This window comes from Mangifera indica, chromosome 18 (assembly GCF_011075055.1).
Source record: "Mangifera indica cultivar Alphonso chromosome 18, CATAS_Mindica_2.1, whole genome shotgun sequence".
In the NCBI taxonomy this organism is placed as follows: Eukaryota; Viridiplantae; Streptophyta; class Magnoliopsida; order Sapindales; family Anacardiaceae; genus Mangifera; species Mangifera indica.
The window spans coordinates 9,329,805-9,348,965 of record NC_058154.1 but is presented as its reverse complement, the minus strand read 5'-3'; the positions used below and the strand labels follow the sequence as shown (position 1 = coordinate 9,348,965).

General features: G+C 31.9%; 1 protein-coding gene across 2 annotated transcripts; it reads left to right on the top strand.

Moving 5' to 3' along the window:
• The first annotated feature begins 781 nt into the window (after positions 1-781).
• LOC123201487 (ubiquitin domain-containing protein 2-like) lies at positions 782-5,974 on the top strand. 2 transcript variants are annotated; one of them, XM_044617012.1, is made up of 4 exons: positions 782-1,020; positions 1,746-1,871; positions 5,492-5,611; positions 5,698-5,974. In XM_044617012.1, the coding sequence occupies exons 1-4, from the start codon at positions 984-986 to the stop codon at positions 5,760-5,762; spliced, it is 348 nt and encodes a 115-aa protein (XP_044472947.1). In that variant the 5' UTR covers positions 782-983; the 3' UTR covers positions 5,763-5,974. The 2 variants fall into 2 exon arrangements, with proteins under 2 accessions (XP_044472947.1, XP_044472948.1); XM_044617013.1 differs by having other exon boundaries at positions 784-1,020; positions 1,749-1,871.
• Positions 5,975-19,161: the final 13,187 nt, after the last annotated feature.

Genomic DNA, 19,161 nt, shown 5'->3' with positions numbered 1-19,161 from the left:
ATTTTGTTAATAAATGAACTCTAAATGATGTTAGAGAATGTATATATGAATACTCCAGAATTTGACACGAGTTTGAAATGTGAACTCGAAGTTGATTAGAGCGAACTTGAGCCAGAACACACAAACTCGAGTTAAGTGCAAGCTGATCACGAACAGTAAAATTATGAAGCGAGTTGAACACGTGTTCAATGAGTTCAATTCACCAAAAACAAGTTAAGTCTTATTCAAACTCAACTTGTATCTAGTCATAATAGTATCTGATTGAATTATTTCAAAAGTAAATCTTTACATCAATTCATCACACACTGGTGTCTAATTTATACAATTTATTTATGTCTAGTTTTATTCATAAAAAATTAAAAGAGTAATATTATGTGTATAAATAAATAATATAAATTTATCACTACAAATTGAGGTGTTAATATCTAATTAATAATTTTGAAGTGAGAGAAAAATGTATCACTCAATCAAAATCGATATTTTAATTTATATAAATAAATTTAAATAATTTATTTGTATCTTGATGATATATTAATATCAAATTTTTAAACTATCGATTTGGTGATTATAGAGTAGGTAATTAGATTTAAAATTAAACTTGCTTAACTTAAAAAGAATGTCTACTCTGGATAGGTTTCCTTCCTTCACAAAATTCATTTGAACTCATAATTTGATTAAAAAATAATAATAATAATGATATTATTGTGACAGGGTGACATCATATCAGAGGCAAGCATCCCTAAAAGGAAAATTATTAATCAATCATAATTTTTATTTTTTATTAATTGTTTCCGCTTTGAATTTTTTTTCAACTCACGGAAGAAACGCACGGACGCTCACCGGAAAACAAAAAAATCTCTCTCACTCCTTCACGCTCTCGGCTTTCCTTATATAATAATAATAATTATTATTAATTGATTTCATTTCTCCCTGAACGAGGACTGCGAAAACCTCAAATCTTGGAGCAAAGATTCAGCATCAGCATGGGCTGCGCTGGATCCTCACACACCAAAGCCGACGGTTAATCACCTTACTCTCTTTCACTTCATTATCAATTGTCTGATTCATGCTGTTGTTGATCAATTGCGTGTGCATCGCCTTTCATTAGGTTCACCGTTGGTTTGGTTTGATGTTTTTTCGTGTCATGACTGTTTGATTAAATGCATTTTTAGTGTGTGTAATTTTTTTATACGATTGGTGAACTCGTGTTTAATACTTGAGTAGGCTTAATTTTGTTGCGTGATTTTGACCAGACGGCGGAGAGTCTCTGATGAAAATTGGTGAAATTTTTATTTGTTTTTTTGTTAAGTATGGTGTTAAGCACATGCAAATTGAGATATGTGTTTAGGATACTAAGATGAAGAGATCTATTAAGAACACTTTCGGCTTTCTTAAATAACTTTCCTTGCTGGTCTTAATTTTGAATGGAAGTCGTGATGTGATTTTGAATTTGCTGTGTGAATATGTAGAACTAGTGTATGCAAATCCTAGGAAAGGAAAATCATAATATATAAATTTATGGAACCCTCCTTAGTGCCTCATTTTATATATATATATAAACACTTTGTAATTGATGGACATGGATTGTGTTGTGTAGAGGTGTTTAAGTCAATATTAGTTAATGCCTCTGTGGCACAAGGTTTATTCATTTTTTTTTTTTTTTTTTGTGTTTTTGGATCCCATGAACTTGAAAGCTTAAATCTTGAGTTTTAGCTATTAATTTTGTAAATTTGAATTGGTTATAGCAGGGTCTGTGAAAAAGATTCGAAAGCCAAAGTCATGGAAACATCCTCAGCCAATAACGAAGTCTCAGTTGATGCAGCTGCGTGATGAGTTTTGGGATACTGCTCCTCATTATGGTGGCCGGAAAGGTAGTGTTCCTCAGAATTTTCTTAAATTTGTCAGCGCAAAATTGAAGATTAGGTTAACTAGTTGGCATTATAGATCTGAACTTGAAACTACTTGCTTATTTGACGGAGGATATGAAGACAATTTATTGTTGGTTGATTACTTGAGCTACTTTCCTTTTTATCAGTATAAGTAATTATGATGAATTAATTCCATAAATCACACCATCTGAAATAGAGAGTTCATTAAATGATGTGTGGGCCTGAATGTATGTACAACTTCTCTTTGGTCTTTTCTGAAAAATTTTAAGCGATGCCGTTTTTGTGATCCAATTTTCACCATATTTAGCAAAATTTTGATAAGCACTAAACTAAGAGTTACAGTTAGGGTAAAAGCTTTAGAATCTATAGGATTGGAATAGAAAGAAAAACTTAAAAAAAACGTATTCATTAATTTCTTACCCTCTGCATCAGTTGCATGTGGAGAATTTTCAAACTTAAACTTTTTTTCATACATTAAGATTTTTTCTCCTTAAAATGTTGAGACTGCACTTTGGTTGGTCTTCTAGTTGTTTTTACTTTCAGCGAGGCTCAGCCAATTGTAGTTTACTGGAGAAATAATTTATGGAGCATTAAGCTTTATTGCTTATGAAGGTTGCTAAAAATCACTTTTGTTGATACAAGGTATAATATTATTGTTTTTGATGAAATTTCATACAAAGATGACACATTTTGGAGCTGGATTATGCAAAAAATTGTGTTTTTTTTTCCTATGTGAAGCTTAAAATCGCCAAATTTATCAATCAAGGCATCGGGCTGTACTCAAAGGTGTTGTTGGCTTCATATGGACTAAAATATGTTTGTCAAGGTTGTGTGATGGTTGGCTTTTCTTTTGGGTGTCAACATGCAATTTATCTTGTTTTGAGGTCTTCTTTAATATTTCTGGTTTTGAGGCACCAGCTTGACTGCCCGTCTTAGGGCTTGAATGCTTGATAATCTGGCCAAGTTAACCTTAAAGTACATTCTAGTCTATGAAGTTGATGTAGTCTAATTTGGAAAAACTTGAAGTGTGAGCTGCCCCCAAAATTCATTTATATTAGAGTCTAATGTGCATGATTGGCCACATAGTTGTCAAAGGTGGGCCTTGCTGAGGCTTTACTCAAGGCGATGTGACCATCCCCTTGAGTATTGTCAAGGCAACTAGTGGTCCATAGACAATCACTTTTAGTGCTTTTCCAACGCCTTTGGAGAAGCTTTAGGTGTCAGAAATGCACTTTATTATTACACAAGACTTCGGTGATGTCTGAGACAATTTTGAGGGTTATCAACGAGTTTCGGGGTTGTCAGAGAGGTTAACAGAGAATTATAAGGTCATCAAAAAGGTCGTTGGCTATTTATGAAGGTTGATAAAAAGGTTGTTAGAGAGATTTAAGATTGTGAGAAAATCACCGTTGAGTTTTGAGATTGTTTTAGAGGTCATTGGAGAGATGGGGATCAAACGATAGTATTTAATGTATAATTTTTTTTCCTTTATTGAAGTTTTACACTTGCCGCATTAAATGTAGTCAGCTAGTCACCTGCCAACTTTTTATTTACCATTTTTCTTCTCTTTCATTTAGACTCTACTCCATTTTCTTGTCACCGTCCCTTTTAATTAAAATTTTTTTTTTTGCCTTTGTCTCGCTTTTTTTGCTTGAGCGATAAGACAAGTGTTTTTCACCTTTATCAACTATGATTGGCCATTGGAAGTTATGTTGTTAATGCCTTCTCCTAACAAGAAGAAAAAACATTCTGCTAAAGTCTTATATCTCGCATGATTAGCTAATGAGATTGACAAAGTCCAGACTGGCATTTGAATTGTATGGAAATAGTATCACCAACGAGACTATAAGCCTTCACTGTTTAAGAGACGACAATCAACAATGCAATGTTAGACCTAGTAGAGTGAAGAAACAAGACTATTTTTCTTCAGGTTCTAGCTTGCTTTTTCAGTTTTGCCATAACCAGATATTGCTTTTTCATGCACTGTTTTTACTGCTTGAAGCTATTTCATATTAGCAGGATCATAGAAGCTCAAAGCAAATGATGATATAATTTTTATTTGAGGACTGTTACCATTTTCAGTTGAGATTAATGGTTTAGTTAATGACTTGATAAAGTACAGAAGTATGTGATGGATTTTGATCTGTGTATGCCTAACATATCAGAGGGAAACTCTTCTTGGATAGCTTGGTCTTGTGCAAAGTGGATCCGTACACATTGGTATTAGGAGTCATGTGGTAAATTATTAAAGGATTTGCAATGATAAATGGCAGGCCAAAAAGGATGTGCTCGATTGGGTTTGACTTGGTCTAGGGTATGTTTTGACTGAATTTCACCATGGTTTTCCATAATGGTTTGATCTGGAACTGGTTGATTATTTTAACCAAACCAAATCTATCCAAAGTATCTTGATTTCTTTGCTATTGGAGTTGGACCATGATTGTTGGGACTGGGGGAGGGAATTTGTTATGTACATATTTACCTCAATGTGATATAGAAAGATGATTATACTTGTTGTCTCACTGAAATTTATACTTGGGCTGGCTTGTTTCTTTAGCCTTGTGGTTTGTTATCTTGTTGCCTTTAGATCAAGATGAACTTAGGTTGTTCTTGGGGGCTTCGTCTTTGAGGTTTCAGTTTTTTTGCTGTTAATATATGCCTACTTACCAATATATATATATGATCAATGGATTTGTTTATCTTTGAAAGGTTTCAGTGTTCAACTAGAGCTGAATAAGAAGCAGGGGAATGGTGAGAGTTGATAGTTACAGTGACCCAAAAGGAAACATTTTTGTTTTCTTGGACTAAATATGCATATGGAGAATGAAAATATACAGTACAAACAAAAGGCTACAATCTGCTTTTGTGCTAAGGATTATCATCAAAAGCATTTCTTATACAAACACTCAAAAATCAACTTATGGATTGCCCTTTGGTCCTAATGTCTCTGGCACTAAAGTTTTAGTAGCCATAACTCACCTCTCAGTTAATAGTAATCACAGAACTGCAATGATTTTCATTGCAGGTGATGGTTAACTTTTTGAGTAATGCAAAGTAGAATTGCGTGTAATGGTGAGCTAGATTAGAAAATCAAGACCAGAGTCTACTTTGATCTAAGTTGCTCTCCTAGGATATGGAGAAGGTCAACAAAATGGCATTGTATAGAGGAAGAACATGATGGGGCACGATAAACTAGACGTAATCCCCCCAGTATGACAATTTTATAAGCATTAAGGTGCTGTATAATGATAACCCATTTTGAGTTGCATTCATGTAAGTTGATTTGGTTATATATGCATATGATTAAGTTTTAAGGGGAGAAACTCTAGTGCTGTATTATATAAATTTGAAATCAACTCTGACAAGAACTGCTTTTTTTTTTTTAATGTATAGAAATGAAATGATGGGGAGAAGATTTTGAAATATATTATGTCAAGAGGCAAAGTTTTCAATCTGTTTAAATTCTGTGTGATTTTACGTAGAAGTTCAATCTGTTTAAATATTTTGTTATTTCATGAATACCTATAATACTGTTGTGAATAGACACTATTGAATTTATGATAAAACTTGCTAAAATATAAATATTTTTTGTGTGATACCAGAGATATGGGATGCACTTCGAGCTGCAGCTGAAGCAGATCTAACTCTTGCACAAGCTATTATTGACAGTGCGGGGGTCATTGTTCAAAATCCTGATTTGACAATTTGCTATGACGAAAGAGGTATTTTTCAGATAATATTGTCATTCTCTCAAAACATAATTTTTCTTCATCTTGAAATTCTTGCTATTCTCCTGCTCTTCATGCAGGTGCAAAATATGAACTACCCAAGTATGTTTTGAGTGAACCAACGAACTTAATCCATGAAGGCTAAAATAGGGAGATGCAGGTATCTTACACAAGATTTGATTGTAAATCATGTATATCGTTCTCTCGAATCAACCTCCATATTTTGTTTCTTAATTTGACCTCTTCATTTGTGTTTGTTTGGACTTGTTTCGAGTCTGTTTTTTCTCTGGTTAACTGAACAAGAACATGTGGATTTTGTAAAAAGGGAAGGAACCAGTTCTAATTTTTCTGCAAAAATATTGTTCGGGGTGGTAGATAGTATTAATAGCTGTCTGAAATTCTATCCCCAACATTGACTTTCCTCTCCTGAATACCATTGTGTTGAGTGATTGGGGTCGATTGAGCTTTCGGGATCATTTTTTGAGTTTCTTGGCTACAAAATTTGTGGAGTTGGCACTGCCTAAATTATTCATTTTGGCACACGATGTAAGGGCGAAATGGCCGAGGAGCGAAAAGGTTCCTTTCTTTTTTAGAGTACCTCTGGGACAGATCCAATGTAGATGAGGCAGAGCCTATAGCTCAAAGGATTAGAGCGCATGGCTACGAACTACGGTGTCACGGGTTCGAATCCCTAATTGCCCATAACTGGCCAAAAAGGGAAGGACCCTTCCCTCTCGGGGTAGGAAATTCAGGATCTAGATTACAGACCCAAAGCTATGGAACTTGGGTGTGAGTCTTTTGTTGAAATGGAGTAGCCTAACTTTTTTTTTTTTTTTATAAACAATTAATTAGAAGGTTTCACAAATGTAACAAAAGTTTAAACCTAGAACTTCTTCTTGGAAATTTTAATATTTTACTAATTTTACCTAACCTCTTTTTTGATAGAGGCTACAATAGATGTGTGAAGCAATGAATAAACTTATAGTCTCTTTTTTTGAGATCAACAAAGAGGAATGGGTTTCATTCTTAAGAATACAAATTTCTTTCAATTTCAGTCCCAATTATAGAATGGTACTTTTATTGAAAGAATCTGACTCTTTCCCTCTCCCATTCACATGCTTCTCCCTCGTTTTTGCTTCCAAATTCCCTCGGGAACCAATTGCATCTATCTCAATCAAAAGTCGCTTATGCCTTTTTAAATTCCTTACTTCCATCCTTCTCCATCATGGCTGACCTTTTCTCATTGCATCTCAACTCGAATGCATTCTTTGCAAGTCCCCATTAGGGTAACTATGAGAAATAAGAAGTGTGCATTCAACTATGAATGAAAATCATACAAGGGAATGAAACAAATTTAATGAACCTTTCCTAAGGTAACATGTTACCAAAAAAGAACCGTGCTTTTAACTTTAAGAATGACATAGTTATTAATATTCTACGATACGATATACATATAAAATAATATATATTATAAGATATATCAAATTAATATAATAATAAAAATATATCATATGATATGATATATATTATCGATATAGATCAATATATTTTTTAGAAAAAATAATAATATAGTAGAGGTTTATATGAGAATTTTTAAAATCTTAAGGATATTTTTAATATTTTTTGAAATAATGATATATTAATTATATTTTTTTATTATTATGTTAAAATTTTATTATTTTAATTTTTAAAAATTATATCAAACAATATGATACGATATTTAATACATAATTTAAAAAAGTAAAATTTTAATATATGATATAATATTCGAATGACATTTCACCGTGTCGTTTACTGTAAGTAAACTCGGACCCTTTTGATTGGTTTGGCATTGAGTAAAACTCAAGTTTGAGTGAACCGTAAATGGCGTTGCGTGCTTTTATGGTCAATACCATATATGGATTATATCCATGAATCCATCCATCAATCTTCTCCCCCACTTTAGACTTTATTACAGGCTACCAGACATTCTCCTTTGCTTTCGTTTCAAGTTCAAATCAAAAAGGAGAGATGGGTCCCCTGTTCAAACCATATTACACACGTGGTTCAAACTGAAAAGAACAATAATTGTTCCGATTGAAATCGCAGATGCCGTGCAATTCTAAATGTCGTCACCAACAATTTTTAAATTTATACTATCATTAAAATTAACATAAACTAGAGAAAATATTAGTTAAATTTAGTAACCATTGAAAGCAATAAAGAGGCATTTGATCGAGAGTGATTAAAGATTATTTTAATAATTTATTTTTATTATTTTTATTATTTTATTTAATTTATAAAAAATATAATATTTCGATAATTTTTTATTACTAATAATGACAAATAACATAAAAGATAATTTAATTATCATTTAAAATATTACTAATATCATCTTGATTTATTATAACTATATCTTAATTTATTAATTTTAAAAAAAAAAATAATTTCATTTTTAATTAATATAACAAATAATATAAAAATATTTGAAAATAATTATACTTAAAGACATTTAAGTAAAATAATATACTAGTATTTTTTTATTACTTCTATTCAAATACAATAATTATTACAATTATCTATTTTTATCAAATATAATAATAATTTATACTCAATAATTCTTAAGGTAATATATATTTAAAATAATCTTTCAATTTCAATAATAAAACATTTTCCAAATGAAACACCCCACAAAAGTACGTTTGATTTGAATAATATTTACTGTCAAAATTGAAAAATTCTTTGTAGACGAATTATTTAAAAGATTACTAAGTATAAATTATTATTATATTTGATAAATTTTGATACAATTGATATATGTAAATAATTATTATATTTAATTAAAGATAATAAAAAAAATAATATTTTAAAATATTTTTTTATGTTACTTGTTATATTAAATGAAAATAAAATTATTTTTATCTAAAAAATTAATGATCAAAAAATAATTATAATAAAATCAAAATTACAATTAAAATTGATAATAAAATTATCACTTATATTATTTATAACATCATTATTGATAATAAAAAATTATCAAAATATTTTATCTTTTATAAATCAAAATATTTAATAAAAGATAAATTACCAAAATGATCAGATTTGGTTTTTGAATCACCAAAAGTTTTTTACTTTCTTTTGGATTTAGATCTGATTTTCCTTTTGGAGGGTCTGGGGATCCCAAATTGACAGCATCTTCATATTCATTTTCATCTGATAAATCAAAAACCACCTTCCTGTTCCTATTTCCTTCACCATTGGAGGTTCTCCTGAAATTGACATCTTCAGCATCATCATCACTACTACTGCTGTTCTCTGCTGCTTCAAGAACAGATATTTGGGCTTTTGCACTAGCTAAATAAATGAAAAAGGATAGAATGGAAGGAACCAGTCAGCTAAGAATATCATAGATTGTAGAGTTGCAGAATATAAATTTGCATAAAACAATAAATAACCAGAGATACTGTATTACAATTAAGCACATTTGCAACAGAAGATAAAATCAAATGGGACAAACCAGTAGAATTTGAAACTAAATTGTCTGCTGCTGCAGAATCGGGCTTTCCCATTGTAGATGCACGACCCCATAAATTCGCTAATGAGCCACCAGTCCCAGAAGAAATTTTATCAGTCTGGCCTTTCCTTTTGTGAAAAGAAATGATTGTAAAATAATCTGATGTTTTGATTCAAAGAAAAAGAATAATATTATACAAAAAGTGAATTCGATTAATCCAGGAAAGCTATTAACCACGTCTATCTAACTTAGGAAATATATCTTCGCATTTATATTTTACACAATGTATTTCCTATTTACATGATGTTACAACAGATATTTCAACACCTTTTACTAGCAGGCAAAGGGTTTACTTTTTCTTTAACAGCAGAAGGTTTGGCCTGATCATGAACTCCAGAATCATTACTTTCAGCTTTCACATTTCTTTACCACATTTGGGGATGGCAGACTAACTTTTGGGCTTGATTGCTGAATTTTATTTTGCTTAAGTGGTGGAACTGAATTGTTTTGACCTGTAGAATTACTTTTAGACAGTTGTGGGATCCCTGAACTTTTGGGCTGTACATCAGCAATGCTTACAGAAGTTGCATCTACATTGCACTTGACATTGAAATCCCACAGAATCTGATGAAAAGAAACTTCTTTGAGTATCAAGGAAGAAGTGCCATATAACATCCAAAAGATAAGAATCTTCAATATATTGACTCCATAATTTCAAAAACTGAAGCTTCAAAAGGAGCACAGAAATAAGTGGTTCAGAATAAGGCAGTCAAAATTTTAATCAATTATAAATAATTTTTTTAAAGCTGCAAGGAAAATGTAGCTCACAAAAATATTAGAGAGAAAACTTACATGCAAAAAAGTAAAGGCAGAATAGGCTACTCACCTCACAAATATGTCAAACAAAAAGACAACAGAAACATAAATTTTCATCATACCTATTATCTCCCAAGCAATTATCAAGAGAAGGCTGATTAAAGAGCTCTTTGGCTTGTACATATTCAGCATTCCAAAGTGTGGCGGGATCCTTTGGAATGCCAGCTTGCACACTATAAACTTGAACTGAGCATTTTCCATCAAATTCTTGCTTGGCTTCTGAATGAACGTCAAGAGAAAAGAAGACCGCTATAATCATTATACAATCACAGTAAATCTATTTCCTGTGGTCATAAAATGCTTTTAATCCAACAATAACTAAATGCCTTTGATCTTAAGACGTATGAGATGATTGGACAGAACAAGGAGACTCAAATTTTGATATCTAAGTAGCCATCATTTACCTCATTTCATCAGAAAAGAGGAGACAGAGAAAAACAGAGAATACCCAAATTTCCCATTATCTCTAACTTAAAACAACTCTCAGTTTTTTAACTGCATGCAACTACCCCAGGTGGGAGCAATTAGCCAAGCAAAAAAAGGTGGTTCCATTTGGCCTATGGGGCTTGGGTTCATAATAGAGTTACAAATATGGTAATGTTGCAGGTATGAAATATGAAAGTAAAACACAAATTTGGATACAATTAGGGGGCATTTGATTAAGGTTTAATAAAGATTTTTACAATAATATATTTTTTATTACTTATATTAATTTGTTAGGTTAATAAATAATAAAATATTCCAATAATCTCCTATAACAAATAGTGATATATCATGTATCACCTTTATTTTAAGTATTAAAATATTATTACGATAAAATAAATTTTATTATAATTAATTATAGGGAAATTAAAATAATTGCCCCAAAGATTAAGGGGCAAAACAAAATTACCCCTAAATCTTAACATTAAACGAAAATGTCCCAAAATTGCGAAGAGACGAAAATGCCCCAAAATTGCGAAGAGACGAAAATGCCCCAAAATTGCGAAGAGACGAAAATGCCCCAAAATTGCGAAGAGACGAAAATGCCCCTCCACTCAAAATCGTCCATAACCACGTGCACAACAGCCAAACACACGAAAACAGAAAATTTTGAACACACATTTCGCGTACTCGACAACTCCGATTTCATTCGACGATTTTTTCGATGTTTCCGGCAACGATGATGGACAAAAAGGTTAGTAAATAACCCTTGTCATCTCTTTATGCATTTCATTTTACGATTTGAGCGATTTGATGTGAAATTTGGGTGTTTAGCGTTAGGGTTCGGATTTGAAATTTTCGAAGAAAATGCTTGATTTTTTGCTGATTTTGATGAATTATGTTAGGGCTTTTATGTTAGATTAGGTGTAGAGTTGATTGTTGTTGAAATAGAGTTTAAAAAACGAAGTTTGGAAGGTGAAATGTGGCCACACGAATTCGGCAGTCACCACACGAATGGCGCAGTGACCACACGAATTCGTGTGGTCAGAATTCGTGTAGATGGGGAGGTGTTTTGAACTTTTCAAACGTCGTGGACTACACATAATCGTGTGGTTGGGGGTGAAAATGTGCGTTTTCATTGTGTGGTGGGGCATAGTAGAAATTGGAAAACTTTGTGGACTCGCAAAATCACGGTCAAACCCCCGAATTCGTGCGGTTGACTCACGAATTCGCGTGGTTGACGCGCGAATTCGCGTGGTGGGGCAAATTACGGTTTTCCAGAGTTATCCAGCATGCGTTTCCTCTGGTTGGAATCAGGGGGCATAATGCAATTCTATTAAATTTTAGGGCTTTTTTGATATTTTTCAGATGGGATCAAATTGAAATTTAACCATCTTAAGGTTTTTTGACGTGTATAATTCGAATTTGATATCTGTTTTTTCGAATAAGGCCTCTATGTATAGAATTGAATAATTTATTCCCTAAAATTTATATAAATTTAATATAATTGTAATTTAATTTTTATACAGAGAGTTGTACAAAAGAGAAAAAGAGACAAAAGCAGAGATGAATTGCAATTTCCTCTCGAAAAACACTTCAAGGCTCAAGTTACTACACGTGGATATAGAGATGTTGGAGCCGTGATAAAAAAATTATTAACAGAGAGACAATTACAAATGTTTCGACGTACATGTTTCAGACACTTCCTAGACTTGAAGGATAGTCGATTTAGTGGGGTCCTAATACATTCCTTCATCCTTCGAGTGGTAAATAAGGTGACTTCGGGAGAGGAGTTATGGTTTCGGGTTAATGACGTGGATGTCAGATTCAGTGCATATGAGTTTGCTATTGTGACAGGCCTTCGATTCAATCATCTGGTAGATATCGACCTCTACATTCCATCGAAGGCCACAGATCGGATCCTCCAGACATATTTTCACGGGTGTAAATCAGTTACATATACTGATCTGAGTCGTGTTTTCCAGCAGAGACCGTAGGGGGAGAATGACACTGATGCAGTGAAGTTAGCACTGTTGTTTTATCTTCATATGGGGTTGTTAAGGAGTGACTTGAGGAAAACAATTTCCCAGAAGATATTACAATTAGTTGATCATCTTGATGGATTCAATGCATACCCGTGGGGAGTACGAGTGTGGCAGATGATATATCGCTCTATATGCGATAATATCTCTCGAATTTCTATGGATTTCAGTCCGAAAAAGAAAAAGGAAAATCAGCTTAAGCAGTACGACATCATGGGATTTCCATTAGCATTTCAGGTAATTATGGTATTTATTAATTCAAACAAAAAATGAATGTTTAAAATAAAATTAGTTTAATATGATTGTAAATATATACAATAATCGATTTATATTGATATTGCAGTTTTGGATTTACGAGACGCTGACCTCGTTATTTCAATGGGTAAAGGAGTCGTCGTATGTGGGAGCTGCCTGGATGTTGAGATGGCACACGAAGGACATTCCGGGATGGGATTCTATCTCAGTTATCTTCACTGGAGATACAGTAAGTACTAATTTATTAAGCATTAACATATACTCTAGATAAAACAATAATGAATACTGAAAATAAATATTTTGTAGGATGATGTTAATTTTCCATTAGATTTATCTCCGGTTGAGAGAGATACGGAGTGGTATGCAGATATTGTCCGATATACAGGGGTGTCGGAGAGTCGATCTTCTTCGACGTCAGGAGATGCACCATCGAGTCCTCGTGATGTTAGTTCTCCGATCGTTGCTCCTCCTCCTGTTGATGCTTGTGTTCAGCCTCTTCCCACGTGCCCGATCAGCGACCCTATCGAGGAGCACATATCATCGGATCTCGTGCCTAGGCCCTCTACCATCGAGCACATATCATTTGATCCCGTGCCTATGCCTCCTACCACTGAGCAGATATCAGATGATCCTCTTGTCACTGGACCAGATTTCTCCACTCATCACTTCGATATTGTATTGGCTCGATGGGAAAATCTTATCTTAGCTCGACTTACTGGGTTAAAGGCTAGGATGGAGGATAGGTTTAGTTGCATTAAGGGTAGGATGACTCTCGTAGAGGATAGATTGAGTCGTATAGTGGATACGACTACTCGTACGGAGGTCGGATGATCTCATCACCATACAGATACTGTTGGACAGGTAAAAAAGTTAATACTTTACAAGATATTTTATCTATTTATATATGAAATCATTTGTAACCTTATAATAATTATACATGCTATTATAGTCTTCTCAGGACGATGGTGACAGACTATCGACAGGGCCTCTTACATTCCCGTCTCCACTTGTTATTGATGTGAGTGCTAACTGTTTCGAGTGTTTTAAAAATGTTACTTTTGAAATAAATTTTAATATGTTAAAATGAATTTGGTTCTCAAAATTTGTCCCAAAGCTCGGGCACCTGCTTGCCTATGATTAGGTAATATCTGATCTCTATAACATGTGTGACAACTATCCATATGACGTAATTCAAAGCTATCACTTTGTCCCACCCTAACTGCCCGTGCATGCCATTTACACCCTTCATTGCGACAATAGATGCACCATCTAAGCGTGTCAGATTTTTCCACGTAATATTGATATCCCCTATGAAGCGTGTCTTGACGTATCGCATCAATGACATGTTGTTTACTAAGAAATAGTGTACCAACTTTTGGAGAATCAGTATCGATCGATGCTTTAGAGTTTCTAGATGTAGATGGTTGATCAGGAAAAGGTGGTAACCAATGAAATGTATCAGTAAGAACATTTCCACCAGTAGGATTTGTTTCTGAAAAATAACTTGTACCTCCAATATCGTTATTAACATAGGTCTTCTCTTCAACTTCTGGTTCTTTAATTGGAACATCAGGTACAACTTTTCCATTAAATTCACTCCAATCTGGAAAAGTTGTTTCGTTCCCATTAAGAAATTCTTCTGCGCGATACAATGCATCAACATTAACTTCATTTATATATGCAAAATCTTTCTCTAAGAATTCTTGTTTCAGATTGATCTCGATATTTTGAATCTCTTCTAGACCAATAGTTTGATTTTCTAGATAGCTGTTCGACTCACCACCTTGAAAATCTTCATCTGCTTATTGATCCTCATAACTATTATCAGTAACTGTAGTTATAACAAAAACTGGAACACATTATTTGAAGAGATTAGATAGATTGTTAAGAACCTCAACATCCTCATCATTCGAAATTTCTATCGGAGCACCGTCGTCGAGATGCCTCGGTTTTATGCTCAACTGAATGTTAAATATCCGTCGATCTATATTACACTTGTCGCTCACTATTTCGATTAATTCTTCGAATGATGTGTGTTCTGGAATTTTAATCAATTTTCTATTACCTCCAACGTATTTTATAACATTGTCACCTTTTCTATCCAATTTTCCCCATATCTAATTGAAACATATCCAGCCATTTAGATTAATCCTACAATAAAATATATAATCAACATAAATAATACGACTGAAAATATTATTTACATATATCTATTGCATAATTATACTTACTCCATAATTCTATTATATATTGTGACTACTTAAATATATCATGTTTTGGTATTACCCTTTACAAAATAATAATTTAATTTAAAATGGTAGTTTTGGTATTTAAGAGGATATTTGAGACATTTTCGTTTAAATACTTTAATATAAGGGTATGTTTACTTAAATCCCAAAATTTGGAGGTAAATTTGTATATTGCCCAAATAAACTATATAATCAACACAAATAATACCACTGAAAATACTATTTATAGATATCTATTACACAATTATACATATTCCATAATTCAATTTGATAGAATAATATTATTAAACACACCCTACTAATTTTTATTATTTTACTTATTACACACAACTATAATTTATTATATAAAATATTACATATAATTACATTATTAATAAAATAATAACGATTAAAGTAATATCATGTTATCCTATATTACTATAATATTTAAAACATAACCTATCTAATTTTTATTATTTTACATATTACACATAACTATAATTTATTATATAAAATATCACATATAATTACATTATTAATAAAATAATAACGATTAAAGCAATATCATGTTATCCTATACTACTATAATATTTAAAACATAGCCTATCTAATTTTTATTATTTTACATATTACACACAACTATAATTTATTATATAAAATATCATATATAATTACATTATTAATAAAATAATAATGATTAAAGTAATGACAGGGATAAATACCTCGAAATGACGAACTTTTCTCTTCACATCTGAAATCTTGAACACGAACTTATTTTCTCTCTTTAGAAATCTCTCTCAAATATATTAAAAATGAAGAAAGATATGTGGTTTATATAGAAATAGAAGAAGGGTAGTTTTGGTATTATTTTGGGGCATTTTTGTTTAAATGCTTTAGATTAGGGGTATTTTTGTTTAAACCCCAATATTAGGGGTAAATTTGTTTATTACCCTTAAATAAAATAATAATTTAAATTAGAAGGGTAGTTTTGGTATTTAAGGGGATATTTGGGACATTTTTGTTTAAATACTTTAATTTAAGGGTATTTTTACTTTAACCCCAAAATTGAGGGTAAATTTTTTATTACCCCAAAATTTAGGGCATTTATTTTAATTTCCCTTAATTATATCCTTATTTATTAATTTTTTAAAGAAAAATAATCTCATTTTCAATTAATATAACAAATAATATAAAAATATTTTAAAATAATTAAACCCAAATACATTTAAGTAAAATAATATATTAATATTCTTTTATTACCTCTAACCAAACACAATAATTATTTATACCTATCAATTTTCACCAAATTTTATCAAATATAACAATAATTTATACCTAATAATTATCAAGATAATCTTTGAATTTTGATAATAAAATATTCTTCATATTACTTGATATATTAATTCAAAATAAAAGTATTTTTATCATAAAAATTAATAAGTAAATATAAATATATATATATATATATATATATATATATATATATATATATATAACACTAAATAAAAATTATCTTAATAATATTTTAATATATAAGGTAAAATTCGTAATAAGATTACTTCTTATATTACTTGTCACATTACCATTGATAATAAAAAATTATCGAAATCTTTTATTATTTATAAACTAAATAAAATAATGTAAATAATAAAAAAATTATTAAAAAAAAATTTCTTTGAACCAATCCCCCCCTTAATGCTTATTAATACCTAACATAAAATATATTAATTTTTAAAAACAATACAAATTGGTTTTCTATGATATTCACCATATTATAAATAATAAAATTATATGTATATATTTTTTAATACACATCTAATATATTATTACATAATTAGATAATTTTGTATTAAAAATAAAATAATATTCAATCAAATAATATCATATACCCTAAAATATATATATAATATTATTCTATTATAAATCCACCATTTCAGTATTTATGAAGTGTCACTAACTATAATATGGCCTATATATTATATTAGTAGTGTCAAAGGGATCGGACCAAAGCACAACTCAGAAATTTTAGCGCTGCTTGCATCGATGTGGTACAAAAAAAACCGAGCCATATCCGGGGCCACGAGATAAGGCGCAAGAGCTAACCCAGTATAGTCTACTAAAAAATTAAACATTATATTTTTTTAATGGCCAAAGGGCTATTTCCGACCCAAAATATGCTGTTTTGTTAAGTTTTTTTCTGTTAACTTTAAAAATCTTATTTACTCACTCATTAATTATTAAAATTAACGGTTTAAAGAAAAAAAATAATTATTTTACTTATAATATTAAAAGTAAATTAAAATTAAATCTAATTTTCCCCTCTAACCCCTAAAAACTAACTATTTTCCTCTACACCAAGTTTTAAAAAATAGTATTCCCCCTTAAGGTTTAGTTTTCAATCCCCAGCGTCAAATCCGATGCCATCTCGAACGATGAAGTTTTCCCGACGTACTACCATGCTCCAACAACCTCTCTTCCTTCCTTCGGAAAGTCGATCGGCCCATATCTATCTTCGTCTTCTTCTAGAAAGTTGAAGAGCTTCATTAGAAGAGAAAACTCTTCGTCTTCCTAGACGAAGACAAGGTTGTTGTCTTCGTCTGGGAAAACGAAGCTTTTCAACTTTCCAGAAGAAGGCGACGCCTTGTCTTCGTCTGGGAAAACGAAGCTTTTCAACTTTCCAGAAGAAGGCGACGCCTTGTCTTCGTCTGGGAAAACGAAGCTTTTCAACTTTCCAGAAGAAGACGACGCCTTGTCTTCGTCTGGGAAAATGAAGTTTTTCAACTTTCCAGAAGAAGACGATGCCAGATTGGGTTGATCGACGTTCCAGAGGAGGGAAGAGAGACCGTCAGAGCATGGTGATGTTTCGAGAAAGCTTCGCCATTGGTGATGACATCGGAAATTGAAAACTAAACCCTAAGAGGGAGGAATACTATTTTTTAAAACTTGGTTTAGAGCAAAATGATTAGTTTTTATGGATTAAAAAGGTAAAAAGAGATAAAATTTTAAAGGATTAGAGTTCCGTTAATTTTAACGACTCATAAGTGGGTAAATAGGATTTTAAAAATTAATGAGAGAAACTTTGAGATAATAACATATTTTGGATGAAAAATAGTCTTTCGGCCTTTTTTAAATTAAAATATATTTAAAAATTATTATACAGTGGATTGACCGACAAAAGCACAACCGCCCGTAACAAGTTTATAGGGACACGACACTAAGAATCTTAGCTGTGCCCCATGCTTTGTGTGTTTGTCGACCCTAGCCAACTTGAAGGGCCACAAAGTAACAGGCCTTGACCCTTATTGGCACATGAGGCCGATGGGCCGTGTGGCAATCAGTCCAACCTAGTCAATTGACACCTCAATTATAAACATAAATTTCAAGGCTACGCGTACATCAAGGGTCACAGACATGTCCAAGCTGCCAATAATTTGTAGGTTTCATCACTGAAATTCCCAAGCAGAAAACAGCACCACCCAGAGTTTCATAATCAATTCAACCAGACAATCAACATCAGCAGTAAATTCCAAATCCTCACATAGGCTTAATTGACGGTGAAACAACCATGATTGATAATGCATTAACATATTATGACCAGGTTATCAAACGATTAAATGGGAAGAACAGAGGGGACCCAAATTTCTAATTGATTTGCCTGCAATCACATGTCATGATTATGATCATGGAGAAGCCTTGACCAGACAACTAGAAAGCACACCATGATAACCGGTGCTTTGGTCAAAAGATGGTAAAAAAGGACATCCAAAGAGACATAAAACTATAGACATCTCTAATTTCTAGAATTTTAGAAGCAAAGGGAGTAGTGGTTTGGTCCACCTCCTTTTGTCTTTGTCAAGAAAGTGCCGACTTTCAATTCTATATTTGTTGTAGCAGTAGAAGACAATAAATATCAAACACATGAAAGCAGTTAATAAAAACAAAAACGTGAAGTGTTTTGGATGGAAATGGATTGGATAACAAATGTAGCACATAATGATGTCAATGAATGTACAAAAAGGATACGATAAAAGTTCACTCAATCCAAATTTTTCACATATGATTCAGCCCTTGAGTTACAATCCCAATCTTTAGCCTTGTCAATATTAATTAAATTAAAGGTGGATACAAACTGGGTCAAGTACAAACACCTTTTGGCTTGAGTTCAATTTAAATAAAAAATAGTCCAGTTCGAGTTCATTGAGCGAAAATTAAGTCTAATTCAAGTTT